General features: G+C 39.7%; 2 protein-coding genes across 2 annotated transcripts; one reads left to right on the top strand and one right to left on the bottom strand.

Annotated features, from left to right (window-relative positions):
• Window positions 1-666: 666 nt before the first annotated feature.
• LOC149663537 (uncharacterized) lies at window positions 667-7,275 on the top strand. Its single transcript, XM_089841950.1, has 9 exons — window positions 667-708; window positions 778-794; window positions 873-893; window positions 983-1,611; window positions 2,729-3,999; window positions 4,083-4,448; window positions 4,631-6,327; window positions 6,398-6,687; window positions 6,781-7,275. Exons 1-9 carry the CDS (start codon window positions 667-669, stop codon window positions 7,242-7,244), a joined length of 4,797 nt encoding a protein of 1,598 aa, XP_089698076.1. The 3' UTR covers window positions 7,245-7,275.
• An 893-nt stretch (window positions 7,276-8,168) lies between these two features.
• LOC149663538 (uncharacterized protein F54H12.2-like) lies at window positions 8,169-9,473 on the bottom strand. The gene has a single exon (XM_089841951.1). The coding sequence runs from the start codon at window positions 9,471-9,473 to the stop codon at window positions 8,169-8,171; it is 1,305 nt and encodes a 434-aa protein (XP_089698077.1).
• Window positions 9,474-16,511: the final 7,038 nt, after the last annotated feature.

The following is a 16,511-nucleotide window of genomic DNA, read 5'->3' on the forward strand; positions in this document are numbered from 1 at the left end:
TGTAAAAAACATTCTCGTGTGCAGGTAAATAATAAAATATAGCGGCTGATACCAAAATTTGCAGAACAATGACGAGAATTCGAAAATGGAAGGTACGAGTTTGGAGGATGCGACCGGTGGGCAATAGCCCAGGTAATAGGGTTTTTTTGTGTTTTGATAATTTAAATTTAAATGTAAAAACTAAGAAATTGTTTACTACGAAGGTATACTCAGTACTTTACACCTTAGTTAGCGAAATCTTGCTTACCTACCATATTAAAGTTAGAGGGCGCAACAAACCATGAACACCTGGTACTAAAGGTATACGGCATATTCGAAATTTATCTAGCGGTGTAGGGTATAAAATACACTTTTCTCAACTATGGCATTTTGTAATTGAAATATTATAGACCTAAGCTAAAAATAAAGATATATTTTGGCTGATTCCTTAATAAACATGGATGTGTTAAAAAACATTCATAAGTAGATAGAAAGTACCGAATTGGGGCCACTGGCGTCAGACAGTGCCAGATGGCACCTGCAAATATGGCGTCAATGAATCAAACATGGCGCCCACATCATTTTTCCTCTTATGGCGCCAGTGAATCAAACATTTTTCCTCCAATCTTGTTGTGGCGTCAGTGAAACGCACATGACGTGTCTTCCTATGGCGTCAGTAAATCAATCATGGCGTCAATGTTAGGCTTAAGCGTCATATCCGACAACGCGGTAAATAACCCTTGTCATACACGCGGTTTAAACGCCATGTCCACTATAAGAACACGATTGGTCTAAAAGAGCGCCATGTTTACATGGTCAGAAAGTCACGTGACATTAAAGTATAAAAGACGAGGACGGTTTAAAGATAAGACATTCTATATCCTTCCTTGAAGTGCCGATCCAGATCTGAAAATGTAAGTATAATTTCCAATAAAATCTTAGTACTATAATCTTGGTTTGTATCACATTTAATGTGATTACCATATTTAATGTGAATATTTAGGGACAACTCCAACGTGTTCGAGATTTCTTCTACTAAATCAGTCAGTGTGACGGCAGACTGTAGGATTAGACTGGGAATGACCGATGGCTCAACTGGGATCGTATTAAGCGAGGAGGAATATATGCAACTTTACGGAATGAAGGACATCATAAACGGATTTTTCGAGAAGGACGACGCCCTACCCACCACGTGCTTTTTCGAGGGATCGATGGACAAGCGAATTCAACTTGTAACTTATCAGGATAGGAAGATGTTAAATATTCGCCATGTGATCCAGGGTCAAGGAGCGAACTACGGAATCCAATACCCGACTAGGAATGGATTTGCCATAGGACCATTCCTATGGGAGAAGCTACTGGAAAAACACATTCAGGTGACGACATTCATTACCGAAGCGAAACGTGTGGAGAGTGCGATTAAGGGAATAGTAATACAACAACTAACTGAGGGAATAAAGAATTCGTGCAACGGCTGCATTATCGACCATCCTTCACAATTACAGCATGACTGTATAATGACGGAATGGAGTGAACGTGTAGATGAACATTATTCTAATGCCGTGTCTAATTTAAATATCGAGCTGATAGTTAATATTTTTAATAATTGCACTTTCTTAAGTTTTCAATTCTGTAAGCAAATGGTTTCTCTAAGTGTATGCAACTCTAAAAAATTCTTGTAATACATTGAATTTAAATAATAAAGATTCAAATTTAATACTTTTTCATTTACCTAAATATAAGCCTATCTCAAATTTTAGGAGTTATTCATATTCAAATTTAATACTATATAACTAAATATATAGGCATATTCCAAATTTTAGGAGTTATTTCAACTTAATACTTCTAAATATAAACTTTAGAAATTATTTCAACTTAAACCAATTTCTCTTTATTGATAGGCCTATTTCAAGGATAGGAAATGTAAATAACAAGGTCGGTGAACGCGAATAGAGAAACTCGGACGGTAAATAAACGGTCTATATCAATAATTAGAAATCATGATAAGCGATTGTAGAAAGCGGTTAGTGTCGACATGGGATGATAGTTCGGGTTGCAATGTTAGTTTATGATAGGAAACTTGTAAATAAACAAACTAGATTGAAACTTGGCGTGAATTTCGAAACATGGTGTGGTTTTCGAGGTCGGTGAACGTGAATAGAGAAACTCGGACGGTAAATAAACGGTCTATGTCAATAATTAGAAATCATGATAAGCGCTTGTAGGAAACTCTAGCACCGAGTGTCGACATGGGGTGATAGTTCGGGTTGCAATGTTTGTTTATGCTAGGAAACTTGTAAGTAAACAAACTAGATTGAAACTTGGCGTGAATTTCGAAACATGGCGTGGATTTCGAAACATGGCGCGGCTCTCGTCGTGACGTCAATGGGAAAACCCATATGATAGTTCGGACAAAGATTAAATAGACGACGCCAAGAGCATAAAAGCCCGGCACGTGTCCAAACTCAGTCACTTTTGTTCCTGACTTCAGACGAGTTCCAGCCTGCTCCCTAGTTGCTTTATAGTATTTTTCAATACTTGGTAACATTTGCCGTTGGAAGTTATTTTGCAGAGGGTAAGAAAAAATTTACGGGCTAGTACCGAAATTACTTGTGATTTTTACAAGTACTTGCGATTTTTACAAGTATTTGCGATTTTTACAAGTACTTGCGATTTTTCTGAGATTATCTTTATCTCATTCATTCTTTGAGAATGTTTAAGTGTAATATTTGTGAGTGTTCATACCAAGGGTACAGGGAACTTTTGAGACATAAAAGGGAGAAACACGAGGGTGTTAAATACCCATGCCCGCAATGTCCCGCCGTTTTTACCAGACTTGCTAATTTAACGTTACACGCGGCTGCCCGACACTCTAACTTTAAGGTTCCACACCCCCTCATGAACAATGCGGGTCCATCAACTTCTACCTTTGTCCCATTCTCGGGACCATCAACTTCTACCTTTGTTCCTCCTGCTATCCCATTCTTGGGTCCATCAACTTCCACCTTTGTTCCTCCTGTTATCCCATTCTCGGGCCCCTCAACCTCTACCTTTATCCCTCCTGGGACGCAGAGGCCGAAACGGTCCACGTCCGACCCTATTCCTTCCTCTGTTTTCGGCCCCCTTTCCGGCGTCACTCGTAGGGTGTCGTCGGACCTTTCTCCCGAAAATCTAGATGAACTGTCCGACGATGGGAATCGTGCCTTGAGCGAGTTCATGGACCGAGAAGAGGGTGTCATCAATGGATCTCTACTGGGAACTCCTCCATCTGCCGTTTGCGAAAATCTGGATGAGCTGTCCGACGATGGAAATCGTGCCCTGAACGAGTTCATGGACCAGGAGGATGACTTCCCAGCCCTTTCCAGCCAGGAGAACCGCGACATCCATCGCTTTATGGATCAGCAGGAGGGTGGTGGTGGTCAAGAGCAGGAGGAGGATCCCATCGTTGCGTCACCGGAAGTTCCTCTTCACGACGAGCTGGAGGAACTGGAAGTACTCGGTAGGGCTATTTTTTGTGCACGTTTCACACCCGTAGCGACTGAGACAGACGTAGAGCTGTACGTAGGTAGACATAGGGCAGCGATCGAAAATTACTTGCGTAATAAACTGGCTAGGGATAGAGGGATTAAGTGGTATTTAACTGTCAGGGCTCGCTACACCCGTCAGTTAGCCGACACTGACGAGCAAGTAGAAAATTTAATTTATCATAGAACCCAAAACCTTACTATTTTGAACTCCGACGTTATCCCCGGACAGATAGACTTTAGTATTAGGACTCTGAAACGTTTAATGGAGGAGTACGAAGCGCAAGGTAGCGGGTGGGTTTTAGATAAAATTCTCTTCCTGCAGATTAATATCATAGCGTACCTCCCGCTTCACGGGGGTACGTACTTTGAAACCCCTAAAAGTCTTCTAGCTAAAAATGCCCTATTAAATGTGCAAAATACAGACAATAAGTGTTTCTTATGGTCAATTTTGGCACATTTACACCCTGTTAACCATGGGAACCACCCCAATCGTGTAACAAAGTACCTAGAGTATAGTAATGAATTGGACATGGCCGGTATTACGTTCCCCGTGGAATTAAATACCGGTAAATTGAGAATTTCGAACGGGTTAATAACCTTTCGATTAATGTATTCGGATACGAGAAAGAGGTCTTCCCCCTTTACGTGAGTTCCAACAGAGTTGAGGAACCACGCCAAGTAGATTTATTGCTATTAACCGAGGGTGAGAAGAAGCATTTCTGCCTAATCCGAAGCATGAGTCGACTTCTAGCAAAGTCATTCACCGCATGCACAAACACGAACTATTATTGCCGCTATTGCCTGCATCGATTCTCCGGTGTAAACTCGGAGGAAAACTACAAGGACCACATCAAGGAGTGCAGTATACACGGCCCCCAGAAGATCGAGATGCCAGTAAAGGAACCTATTCTGGAATTCAAAAACGTCGCATGGCAACAGAAGGTAAACTAAAACTTTTGTTATTTATCAGGGTATTTTGAATAGCGCGCCAAAATAGTTTACTGAGGCTAACGTTAGACGGCGCCTATAGCAAGATAAATAAAGCAGACGATAAGATGCATGGGAGAGAGAGAATGTTTTGTTTACATTTTATCTAATATAGTTTTATTTCTATTTTTTCACAGGTTAAATACGTCATCTATGCCGATTTCGAGTCTATTCTCCGTAAATTTCACCGATGCGATCCCGATGTCGACCTCTCTTCAACCACGAAAACTTCGCAGCATATCTCCTGTGGGTTTAGTTATGTCATTGTTAGTCACGACGGTACAGTCTCTAAACCAGTTACTTATCGAGGGATAGATGCCACGGAAAAGTTTTTAGAAAACCTTTTGCGTGAAGACGCGATTATTCAGCGTAAGATTAAAGATAACGCCCCCATGAATCTATCAAACTTAGAAAAGGCGCAATTCGCCTCGGCCCAATCTTGTTACTTATGTAACAAGCCTTTCACTGTAAATGACTGTAAAGTTCGTGACCATGACCACACTAACGGAGCCTACAGGGGAGCTGCTCATAATTCGTGTAACCTGAAACTGAGGACCCGGAATTTCGTTCCGGTCTTCATGCATAACTTATCTCGTTACGATGCTCATCTTATCATGGACAAAATTGGATTGGTCAAAGATCACAAGATTACGTGTATCCCCACGAATTCCGAAACGTACATTTCGTTTTCTCTGGGTAATTTACGATTCTTAGACTCAATTAGGTTCATGCCGGCATCGCTAGAGACACTCGTATCGAATTTGGCTCGGGGAGGAGCCGATAAGTTCAAGTGTTTAAACTCTGCCTTCAGCGCTGACGAAGTTCCGCATCTGCTGAGGAAGCAGGTTTACCCCTATGACTACTTCGACTGCGAGACTAAATTCGACGAGACCGAGTTGCCACCCAAGGATGCCTTCTTCAATTCCTTAACTGACGAAGAGGTTAGTGAGGAAGATTATTCTCAAGCTCAAAAGGTTTGGGAAAAATTCCAACTCACTAACCTCGGTGAGTACCATGATTTATACGTTAAGACCGACGTTCTGCTCCTAGCGGATGTTTTTGAAAGTTTCAGGGCTATGTGTCTAGAATATTACAAGTTAGATTGCGCGCATGCATATACAGGTCCTGGTTTCGCTTGGCAAAGCGCACTTCACATGACCCAAGTGAAATTGGAACTACTCCAGGATCCAGATATGCATCTCTTTATTGAGAAAGGTATAAGAGGGGGCGTTTCTTTAATTACACATAGACTAGCCATAGCCAATAATAAGGATCTCCCCGAAACATTCAACCCGGCAGAACGTAGCTCTTACATTACCTACCTAGACTGTAATAACCTTTACGGCAGCGTAATGTGTCATCACCTGCCGATGAGAGGATTTCGATGGATTCAACCACGTCAAGATTTCACTCGTGAAATTATCTTGAATCACCCAGACGATGATCCTCAGGGATTTATCCTGGAGGTGGATCTTGAGTACCCGGAAAGTTTGCACGAAGAACATAACTGTCTACCCTTAGCACCTGAACGTAGAGTTATTAACGCGGATGAGCTTTCACCGTATTCGATTGAACAGTTGAACAAACTGAAAATTAACGTACAGGATAGCCTCCCAAAGTTAGTTCCCACGCTCTACAATAGGGAGAAATATGTTCTCCACTACCGGAATCTCAAGTTTTACATCGCTAAGGGGTTGAAATTGGGGAAAATCCATCGAATACTCACATTCGAGCAGGGTGCGTGGTTAAAACCATTTATCGAGTTCAACACGGAGAAAAGGAAGCAGGCAGTGAACGACTTTGAGAAGGATTTTTTCAAGTTGGCCAACAATAGGTACGCATCTACGCTACGCTAAGTTATTATTTCACACGTAAATTAATCAAAATTTTTTATCTATTAACAGTGTTTTCGGGAAGACGATGGAAAACCTCCGCAACAGGATCAACTTCGACCTTGTCCAGACCCGGGAGATGGCAATCAAGAAGGCCAGTTCGCCGACATTCCAGAGGTTCACCATCTTTAGGAACGAGCTGGTTGGGATCCATCGTCTGAAGAAATCCCTCAAGTTGTACCGACCCATTTACACCGGTTTCGCCATCTTGGACCTCTCAAAGTTGGTCATGTACGACTTCCATTACAACACTATGAAGGCTAAATACGGCGACGACCTCAAACTTCTATTTACCGACACAGGTATGATTTTTTAAAAACGTTTACTAGATTTAAATCCTTTTTTCTACTTTCAATTTTAAAAAACTAATTAAATGATTTTACGTATAATTGCAGACAGCCTGACCTATCAGATTTTCACCGACGATTTGCCTCGGGACTTTGCCCAGATGAAGGAGATGTTCGACTTTTCCACCTACCCCAAGGAACATCCGCTCTTCAGCGAGGAGAACAAGAAGGCCCTCGGAAAGTTCAAGGACGAACTCAACAGCGTCCAGATTCAAGAGTTCTGCGGCTTGCGACCGAAAATGTACAGCATCCTGTCGGCAAAAGATGAAAAGAAGACGGCGAAGGGAATCTGTCGTCGCGTAGTCAAAAAGAAGATACGTCACGCCCAATACAAGGAATGCCTGCTTCAACGTAAACTCACCACTGAGGAGATGAAGAGGATAGTCAGTGTTAAACACGAACTATTTTCCATCACTCAGAAGAAACTCGCTCTTAACCCCTGCGATGATAAGAGATTCATCATCGATGGGGTGTCAACATACGCGCATGGTCATTTTAAAATTAAGGAATAATTCCAAATGTATAACTTTCTGTAACCCTATCCCCTCCCATCCTGAGGCGAAGTGGCCGAACCGGTCCACGCCCCCCTCCCATACCCTTTTGGTGCGAAGTGGCCGAATCGGTCCACGCCCAACCCTTTCCCTTTAAAATTTCATAGTTTAATGTATAGTTTATAAGTTTAATTTAATGTATATATTTTAAGATTCAAAAGTATAATTGTATAGTTTTAAGTTGTTTTTTCTCGAATGAGTTTTACTCCGTGATTCTACGGTTTCTCATTCAAAATAAAACTTTTTAAATACAAATTTTCTCCCTCTTATTTCATACAACTTAGGCAAACATTTTTTCAGGTTAAGGGAGATGGGTCCCCCAACGCGTGGGGCCGACCGCGTGCGCGTGTTTAAATTTCCCGCGTGTAGGAATAAGTTCGCGCGCGATTTAAAGAAAAAACACATAAATTCAATCAAAAAAACTTTATTAAAAATCTCTTATACATAAATTCCGATATCATTTTATCGTTCAAATTCTTATCTTTTACAAATTTTAAGCAAATATCATACATTTTAATACCTCTGCATCTATACAGAGAAAAATATACGCAAAATCCGCCACATGTCCGACTGGAATTTCCTTGAAGTTGTTTAGAATTAAAAGTTACGGTAACGCTGTTTCTTTCTACAAAATCGTTGAACTGAAACATGTCCGGCGGGTTTCTGAAACTATCGAAGAACTCGGTATTTTTGTTACTAGAAAAGTAGATAACAGTCCAATGCTCACCTTCAGTTTCTGAAGAGCCAGTATTTACAATATATAGTGAAGGGAAAAACTTTACTTTCTCGGGTAGCAGGTCGGCTGCAAAAACACCTCGAAACAGATCTTTGGTGAATTTATCCCTTTGCATAATTTCAGTTAATTGCGTAGTGTTCATAGTTTTTTTAATTGTAATCGTAAATAACTGTTCTATTCTTATCAATCTCAACCAAATTCTGAAACTCAGAGTAATATAAAACTGTGATAGTCTTGGGCAAGTCCTTGGCGAATTTTAATTCCAATCGCAAGTTACCATTCCTTATCAATTGAAATTGAGAAGTTGAACTACTGAAGTCAGCACTTAAATCAAAAGCAAATATGCAATTCCCATTGGGGAATTCCTCCCGTGAAATGTAGTTTCCCTCGTCCAATAACCATTGAGAGGTTTGAGTAAAAAGATTAGTATAAGATCTCATATATTGACCACCAGAAAAGTTTAGAGTAAGAGGTTTATGTGGAACGCTAGCTCCGTCAAGGTACAAGGCGATATGATTTAAATCATAAGGCTGAAAATTGAAGGGTGACTTTCCGTAATCACCCAAATATGCATTTTGATCTACAAGAGCGAAAAGAACTTTTTTGGGTAGTTGACCCATGAATATATTATCTCTAACACATATTTTTGTACCACTGTTAATTGAGAATGAGTTACATTCCGTGCGAATAATCGGGTATTTCATGGTTGCCAGTTCCAAACATTTAGCGTGGGCGATTAACACTTCCGATGGTAATTTTACTTTACGAACGTACAGGGATGCTAACTCGTAAACCACTTTCCATTTAACTGCACCGTCTGCATGCACGCAAAATTCGTTTGGACTTTTAACAAACTTGAATTTGAGATCCGTTAAATTTGGGAAGTATCGAGGTTGTTGAAAAAGGTCCAAGTGTACAGTTCCTACTATATCTATTGTTCCTTTTCTAGCAAAGGCCGCTCGTGTTTTAAACCCTTCGTTATCGTCCAAAACGTCAAATTTTCCGGCCGTGTCTTTGTAAAACATGGAACTAGTAAGAAAACTAGTTTTGGCGGGTCCTCCGAATGTCACCGCCGTTTGAAACATGGTCTTGTAAGGGTAGTTTTGCGGCGATGGTGTGACCGATCTCTCTTGAGCCGAAAGGTGTACTTCGCTGAAAAGACTATGCAGGAAATTATTTACCGGTCCAACTTTATCAGCAGCGGCCGGAATTGTGGTCCCATCGGCCGGGTTGACAATCCTAACTTGAATATGTAATAAAGTCTTGGACAAGTCCAAATACGCGTCGGAACTACCAGCTACGGTAAACGTGATTGTCGAATTTTCGTTAATGTTAGAGATGGGGCTGTATTCGACCCATTCTCCACTCAGAATACTGGTATTGGTAAGAGGTACGTCGAAAAGTTCGACTTCGCTACTGATTGACCCATGCGAACCGGGATGGACATGTGTCATTATATTTTTTAGGTAAAAATATCTGGATGATTAAAGGATGTTGCTTTCCTCTTTCTTGTCACGACTGAACTGACGAGTGATCTAGACCTACGTCTCCTTTTATTACCATTCCCCGTCATTTTTCGGATTTCTTCAGCTGCACTAAGGGCGACGTCTTTAGCCGCGGCTTTTCCATGAGATTTTACAGATGCTTTTAAGGGAATCCCGCTAGCTACGTCCGTCACGACCTTCGCACCTGGGTTCAAAAACTTTTTACCGAGGTAACTGGCACCCCTTTTGAGTAGAGGTATTGCCCGGCGAAAGGCCGATGAAATGAAGTTTCCCAATCCGTACCCGTGTTGCACCGGAAGTCCCCTGTATACCGCTAAAGAATTACCAATTTGAGAATGAAAGTGTTTATAATAATCAAATTTTCCACCATGTCCGATCTGGTTTAGAAAGTGTTGATCGTAGTCCGATTGGTTAAAGGACATATTCGATTTGACGACGTTCTTCATCTAAAACTTCAAGCGTAAATGACACGAGGACCTGTTTTACCTTCTAATTTATAATGGTGACCACATTCTACGAGGTCTAAAGTGTAGAGTAACGTGAACTCTTCCTCTCACGAAATCTACGGGGGTACCAAGCTCACTCATTATGTTAATTTCAATTGACTGGAAAGTATTGCAGGCGAGGGGGAGGTAGTGCGGTCTAGGGAAATCTTTGTCTACCGTTTCTCCGTCATTACCCTGCACGCTAACGATTCTTAGTAGAGGTATGTGCACATCTCCCACGGGTCTAGACTCGACCACGTCGCTATAAACAAAGAGTGAATGAAGTCCCTTCGTCGAGGTCAAAGGGGTACGTGGCTATGGTAGACTGGGAAAAAGTCGTTGATTCCGTGGAATCTTTCGAAAATCCGAGAATAACAGCTAACTCCCCCGGTATAGTTAACAAATAATCCTCTTTGAGAGAAATTTGTACTCTTCGTATGCGCTTTATGTAACTAAAGGAATACTTGAGCTGGGCGGGAATTGAAGGTTCACGCGTAATAACGCCCGCCACGTCATCCTCGACGTAGTTAAGTTGCTCGATAAGGTCCTGGATATTACCATAATATCCGGCGGGTAACTCTATGATTGTAGAATATACTACTCTACCATTACTCACGAGTATAAGCGAGCATGTCCTACTCAAATTATCCCAAGTGTGCGGGTAGCTAATTTCCGCTAAGCCTACTTCGTAAAATCCCTGTAATTTTACGGGTTCGGGGAGGTACGTCCTGAATTTACTTCTCGTATTGTCGGGGAAATACCTCATCGACGAGTCGGAAGGTAAACTGATGTAAAAGCTCATACTATATCTATTTCCTGAACCCAACTGTCAAAAGACGGAGAGTATCCTTTCCAACGTACTAGCTTCTCTAGCGTCCCGTCGGGTCTGCGACGTTTCGTCAATATCTTTTCTATTTTAACCACGCTAGAATTTAGGTCTTTACCCACTTTCTGTAATTGTTCCTTGTAAAAAATACCAGTAATCGGTTCCGAATTCAAATCCTGGATCCTATACACCGGTGGACTACGAGGTAATCTCTCCACCACTTTGAAAAGTTCTTCCGACCACGTGGGCAAGTAACCCTTCTCGAAAATATTCTTATGTTTGCTTATCCGGACTACGTCACCAATATAGTAAGGATACTTTAATGGTGGGGAGAAGTCTATATCGCCGTAAAGGTTTTCCCATACCCGTCTCGATGTTTCGGGTGTGACTTCAACAGGTTTACACTTTATGGATCGGTGATAATTGTTATTATAAGCTTGAACCATGTCTTTAAGAGCGTCAATGTACTTATAGGTGTTGTTTTCCGTGAAATACCGGTACATGCGACTTTTTAGAGTTCTGTTGAACCTTTCAACTATCTTAGCCTTCTGTTCGGAATCAGGGGCAAAGAACTCAATCCCCCTTCTTTTCAACTCTCTCTGAACATCCCTGCATATGAACTCACTACCGTGGTCACTTTGCACTCGCTTCGGCGAGCGACCGGACTCGAGAATAGCCTTAAAAGCCCTAAGGATGGTTGGTCCTTTCTTGTCCTTGGTAGCCACCGCAAAGGCGTATTTACTGAAAACGTCAATGCAGCACAGGAGGTATCTGAACCCTTTATTGTGACGAGTTAGGTTCTTCAAATCAGCTAAATCAATCTGCCACTGCTCATCGATCCCATAAACTATTGTCCTATTTCTCTTAATGTTTTTTCTAGCATTCCTGTGTAATGTATACGTATCTTGTGTTTTTAAAAATGTCTCCACGTCTTTTACCGTAACCTTTAACCCAGCCTCTTTAGCCGCTCGGTATAATCCGAGAACACTTCCATATGAACCCGGGTCAGAAACGTTAGAATAAATCTCTTTTAGTCTATCCATTAAGGGTGCAGTTGGTTACACTATGATAATGCCTGAAGAGAAAATCGCTAACCTCTATAATTAGGAATATGGCAATTACTAAAACCACAGTTAAAATTTAAGGAGATTTAAAAAATGTGTCTACTAGGTTGGCTAACACCACAAAAGTACCCACCTGATTATCACAACCTTCCATATCGGAATACTTAAAATGAATGAAACGTGGAATGTAAATGAATCGTATTTTATTTAAAACAAGTGCTACAAGTTTATCCAATTTCCGAAACCCTCACCAGTCTGAGCGGGCAAATAATAATCCTCCTTCACTTCTTCTTTCTCCACTTTTTCTTTCTTCGCTTCACTACCATCTTCTAGTATTGGACACCAGTCTGTACATACTGGCTTCTAAACACCACCATCTACTGGTCTTCCGTCTATTCCACATAGACACCAATCTGTCTCATTGGCTTCTAACTCCATCGTCATCGTTTGGTTTAAGACATTCGCGGCGATCAGCTAGGGTTACGAGAAACGTCTAGCCTCCCTAGTGTGGGTTGTCCACCAAAGGTTTTCGCAATTGCGGTTGTTCTTGCTTTTAACTGTAGTTCGACACCCTTATATACTACCTATTTGAGTAAGGCGAAGCAACCGGCGTATGCTTCATTTCAAACGCCAATATTAGTCAAGTCTCTCAAGAATGTTTAATTGTTCTTTATCAAAACGACGCTCAATTAGGCGAACAACTAACGAAGAAAATATTTAATATTAATTATATTTATTTTAATATTTAAGATAATCTTGTTTCTCAACTCAAAATTAATACGGAAAGAGTTAAAAAGCAGTCTATGTTTTTGTCTGTGTGTGTCCGTCCGTTGTCACTCTAGTGCGCTGCGTTAGCTGTTCGCTCTGTTTTGATGTTTAAAGAAATCCTACAGAACCTTAATATTCACTTTTTCCATAATATAAAGTGAATATGTTGAAATATCTTTCGTAATTACGATGCATTTATTACTTTTGCAGCTTTAAAGCTCTGTTTCGTTTTGATATTCCAAGGACATTTTTTAATATTGTTATTTGAAATGGCTGTTTATATATTACTTAAGCTGTGCTACATTTTTATATTGAATAATCCTTGCTTAAATAATTTCGAGAAGAAAGCTAAGGCCTGGACTCTATGGGGTTAAATCAATTATTATCCGCATTAGGCTTAGTGAACCATGAAGTAAATAATTGACACCTGAGGTGAAGAAAACTTAGGGTTTTAATTTTCGTGTCTGTAATGAAGGGACATTAACGGTCCGTCCATTGTTACACTAGTGCGTCGCGTTAGCAGTTAGCCTTGTGTTGATGTGTTAAGAAATCATACAGAACCTCAATATTCCCTTTCTCAGAGCTGTGCTAATTAATTAGTTAGCTAATTGAATTTCTAATTAATAAGCAACATTTACTAATTGAAAATGGTAATTGAATTTTAATTACCTTAGTGCTAATTGAGAAGTAATTCTAATTAATTAGTATTAATCGGAAAGGTAATTATCTAATTAAAATTTAATTAGATTTAGGATTAACTAATTAGCCAATTGGATTTTCAATTAATCTTTTACGCCAATTTGTTGTAAAAAATCGAGGAAATAATTCATGATTCATCTATTTGAATAAGAAAAAGCCTTATTATATCAATGAGGAAGCCTTAGTGCCACTTTAAATTTTTCAGCTCCTCAAATAGGAGAGAATATTTTGTAGTTCGCAACTGCCGCATTTCGAAATTTCGACTGCTTTACCTACTCGAATTAAAAGCAGTGCGCATGTATTTACTACTCAGGAGTCCATTATAGGAACTGTGGCAAGAAAATGAAGAAATGAGACAAATTTTAACATGACGGAAGGCTCGAGGCTCGTCTCATTTTTCGAGAATAATTCTTGGCTTCCGTACCCGTTTTTCAATGGCATTGAAAGATTAAACTTTGCATTACCAAAGTACTAAATCCATGGGCACTTTTAAACTTTTATGTTTACTTATGGTTTCTTTTTTACCTTAATTAGAAAATAGTAATTCTAATTAATTAGTTTGATAAATAAATGTCTAATTTCTAATTGAATTGAATTAGTTTCTATGTCTAATTGCTAATTGGTATTTAATTAGTTCATAAATATTTCCCAAATTGCTAATTCTAATTCAATTAGTTGTCAGCTAATTAGCACAGCTCTGGAAGAAAGTCTATTTCGGCCTAAGAAGCAGGCAAGAAAAGCAACGGCCTAATTTTTTTTATATTCACACTCAAAAGATTAAAGTTATATGAGCTTTAATCCTTTTTCATTGTGTTGCATTATACATTTTGTGGTTGATTTCCAGTATTATGAAAGACGAACTGTTTACGCTCATTAGAGTGGAAACTGTTGTTATCTCATAATATAGTGTTACACGAGAACCCACATTTATTTCAACTCGGCCCTTATATTTACGTTTTATTTCACTTGGCCTATTACGGTCAATACTCTATTTAACTGCCAGAATCTAGGCCTAAGCGTTCTTTTTGTAATCATTAAAGCAAGGAATATTCTATATACATATATAGTATAGCTTAAATAATATATAAACAGCCATTTCAAATAACAATATTAAAAAATGTCCTTGGAAAATCAAAATGGAACATAGCTTTAAACCTACATAACTACTAAAGGAAGCGAAATTACGAAAAATATTTCCATATATTCACTTAATATTACGAAAAATGGAGATATTAAGGTTTTTGTAGGATTTCTTTGCACATCAACACAAGGCAAACTTCTAACGCAGCGCACTAGTGTAACTACGGACGGACACACACAGACAGTTTTTTATTTCATTCCGTGTTAATTTTGAGTTGAGACACAAGATTATCTTAAATACTAAAAGAAGATTATCTAAAATATTAAAATAAATATAATTAATATTTAATATTTTCTTCGTTAGTTGTTTGTCTTATTGAGCGTTACATCGTTTTAAAAAAGAACAATTAAACATTCTTGAGAGACTTGACTAATATTGACATTTGAAAACCCGTACAAAACTTTTAGGCTGTAATTCATCTGCATACGCGCTTTTTTATCGCTATCACGCTGTAATAGGTATACATTAAGGCTACATTTTCTGCAGCTCGAAAAACGCGAAAATTTAACAACAATTCCAGAACTGCAAATTGTCTGCCGTTTCTACATTTTCTGTTTATTATCTGTTAATTGTCTGTACTGGCAGAAATATGCAGCGCGATTCTGCAAACGCGATGCAAAAGTAGAAATAACAGCTGCTAGTTTAAAACTGTAATTTGACCACAGTTATAGACATGTTACAGATCTGCAAAAGTGATGGAAAAGTAGAAATCCAGCTGCCAATTTAAAACTGCAATTTGACTATATTTATTGACATGTTACAGGTTTGCAAAAGTGATGAAAAAGTAGAAACAGTCGCGCCGCCAGCAGTAGGCACGGGTAGGCACGTGCCAACGTTGGTAAATTTTGGCCTACTTGAGGGGCCTCCAAATTTTTAAGAACGTGCCTATAGAGGCCTTCAAATTAAATTTTATTTCTTACTTTAACAGCGTTTAATTACTTTATGCACTTTTATAGTTTATATTTCTATCTGTAAAAATCTAACACAACATCTCACACCTGTTTGACATTTTCGCTACACTATGCTTTTGTAGTGTACAAGAGAGCATTTTCAAAACCCGTTTTCTTTATATTCTGAAGAACAAGATCCCCCCGCTAAAGTGTTGACCGTTGACCCCCAGCCCCAGGTTACACCTCTCTTGTATAGAAACTAGAAAGGACACGAGTTGGAAATTCCCCTCCCAACCTAAAAACGGTAGGCGGCATGCGTCGCGGAGAGGAATAAAATTTTCCAACTGTAAACACACCAAGATTACACTAGAGTAACTTTTTAGGTGCTTCACGGAAACGAAAGATAATCCCTGATAAGAGACTTCAAGACAGTGTAATTATAGACCTTTTCACACTTATGGCCGCGCATGAGCAGTTGCAAGTTTGTTGCCACGAGTTTCACGCTTCTATGGAGTTAACGCGTAAAATAAACTACGATGGACGAGTTTTAGAACGTTTCGTAATTTAATATTAAAATAAAATGCCTAGTATTTAAACCGAGAGAGTAAAATTAAAACCATGTTAAGAAACAAAAAGTTTTTAAGTTCTAACGGAAACGGTGATATGATAATAGTTGGTTAAAACTCACTAAGCCTCGGCGACCGTATGGGATCGACGCTTCATCGGCGGACATCGCCGATGCCGTGCCGTGCCCGGCCCCGAAAGCGCCGCGTATAACACGCTCGTAAGCCTTGGCGCCCAATTTGGTCTGTAGAATCACTGCCTTCTCTAATACTAGGCCTTGCGATAGGAATAAAAGGGGGGTGGCAGTTAGGATTTCAAAAATGGCGCTAGATGTCGCTTTTCTGAGGTTTTAAACTGGCGGAAAATTCAAAACTATGGGAAATTGTTAGCAACGACGAAGTGTAATCTGATAAGTTCGTCTCGAAAAAGAAAGCCAAAAACCGGTCAATAAACCGGTTCATGATGCTGAACGGTTTCCGAGTTCGAAAAATACTAGTTTAAATTTGGTGTATGTTTTGACACGTGTCAATGACTCAATGGCGTCTGCATG

This window comes from Phalangium opilio, unplaced genomic scaffold (genome assembly GCF_054372755.1).
Source record: "Phalangium opilio isolate 3A_F unplaced genomic scaffold, DU_Popi_V2 ptg000061l_1, whole genome shotgun sequence".
Taxonomy (NCBI): Eukaryota; Metazoa; Arthropoda; class Arachnida; order Opiliones; family Phalangiidae; genus Phalangium; species Phalangium opilio.